The sequence below is a fragment of the Arachis ipaensis genome, chromosome B10 (genome assembly GCF_000816755.2).
Source record: "Arachis ipaensis cultivar K30076 chromosome B10, Araip1.1, whole genome shotgun sequence".
Taxonomy (NCBI): domain Eukaryota; kingdom Viridiplantae; phylum Streptophyta; class Magnoliopsida; order Fabales; family Fabaceae; genus Arachis; species Arachis ipaensis.
The window spans coordinates 113,284,404-113,285,776 of record NC_029794.2 but is presented as its reverse complement, the minus strand read 5'-3'; the positions used below and the strand labels follow the sequence as shown (position 1 = coordinate 113,285,776).

Here is a 1,373-nt window from a genome sequence, read left to right as displayed (position 1 = left end):
GCACTTCAAATATTTCTACCTCCCCTAATTATAATTCCTCATTTCTTAATCCTACTTACTCATAATCAATTTTCTCAACTGCAGTACCAGACAGGTCTCAGCCGGTACTGCCGGTCAAAATTTCACTACGCGCTTTTACGCAGAAAACTATGTCTTCCGACTCGGAAAAATTCACTGAATCCAAATATTATATTTAAATCATCAAATTCCAATTGCCAAATCTTCCAACCGTATTCGCTCCTATTTAACTTATTATTTAATTAATTTCAGTTAGACCGGGTATTACATTCGGTGGATTGTATTCGGGCATTCAATCTTGCTTTCACAGGGAGTCCTCCATGCATCAGTTTCCAAAGTAAATTCTTTATTTTCAGTTGACAATTAATTTTCCATACGCTCCTCCATAATTATTTTCTTTTGCATTATTCTGGTAGGTATTCAATTGGTGGGTGGTAGAAATTAAAGGCTATTTTGTATCCCGAAGCAACAGTGAAGTCGCCCCCTTTTTCCATCATCCAGGTAACTCTATCCTCTGATTCATGAATTGGAGTGTTAAGTATTGCTGTAGCTATGTCTAGATTGAAATTGGTCTGAATTAAGTTCTGATTCCATGTTTTGTTTGAATTCTGTAATTGTGAAACCCATTCTAGATTAACAGTCATTGCAGTGGTAGTAATAGGAGTAATTGAAACATAATCCTTCACCCATGAGTCTTCTCGGATTCTAATGTTAATTCTCCTTCCTACTTCACATAGTATGCCTTTTTTTAGCACCTTTCTCCCCTCGATAATACTCCTCCAATCCCATGATGGGTTATGTCCAACCTCTGCTCTTAGGAAGTTTGAATATCTGTAATATTTGCTTTGAAACACTTTATTGATGAGAGAATTAGGTCTGGAAACTAACTTCCAACCTTGCTTTGTGAGTATGGCAAGGTTAAAAGCCTTCAAATCTTTAAAGTTGAGACCCCTTTGCATTTTTAGTCTGCAAGAAATCCTCCATCTGATCCACTGCATCCTGTTTTCTGACCTTTTCTGCCCCCACCAAAATTGAAGTATGGCTCGCTGAATCTCTTCAATTACTGTTTCTGGTAACTTGAAACAACTTAGGGTGTATATCGATATCGCCATTGCCACCGCTTTAATAAGCACTTCCCGTCCACTAGAAGATAATAGGGCCCTCTTCTAGTGGCTGAGCTTCTGACACACCCTATCTTTAATGTAGTTAAACGTAGCTTTCTTTGATCTCTGAATCACTGCCGGTAAACCCAAATATTTGTTTTGATTGCCAACATGAGGGACAAGGAGAATTTCTGCCAAATGATCTCAGACTAGAATTGGTGTGTACTTACTAAAGAAGACTGATAATTTGTC

General features: G+C 37.9%; 1 protein-coding gene across 1 annotated transcript; it reads right to left on the bottom strand.

Moving 5' to 3' along the window:
• LOC107620875 (uncharacterized mitochondrial protein AtMg00310-like) lies at positions 423–1,130 on the bottom strand. The gene has a single exon (XM_016322974.1). It carries the CDS (start codon positions 1,128–1,130, stop codon positions 423–425), a length of 708 nt encoding a protein of 235 aa, XP_016178460.1.

Excerpts from the sequence above, each read along its gene's own strand:
- LOC107620875 (XM_016322974.1), bottom strand. The coding sequence starts at position 1,130 with ATGGCGATATCGATATACACCCTAAGTTGTTTCAAGTTACCAGAAACA.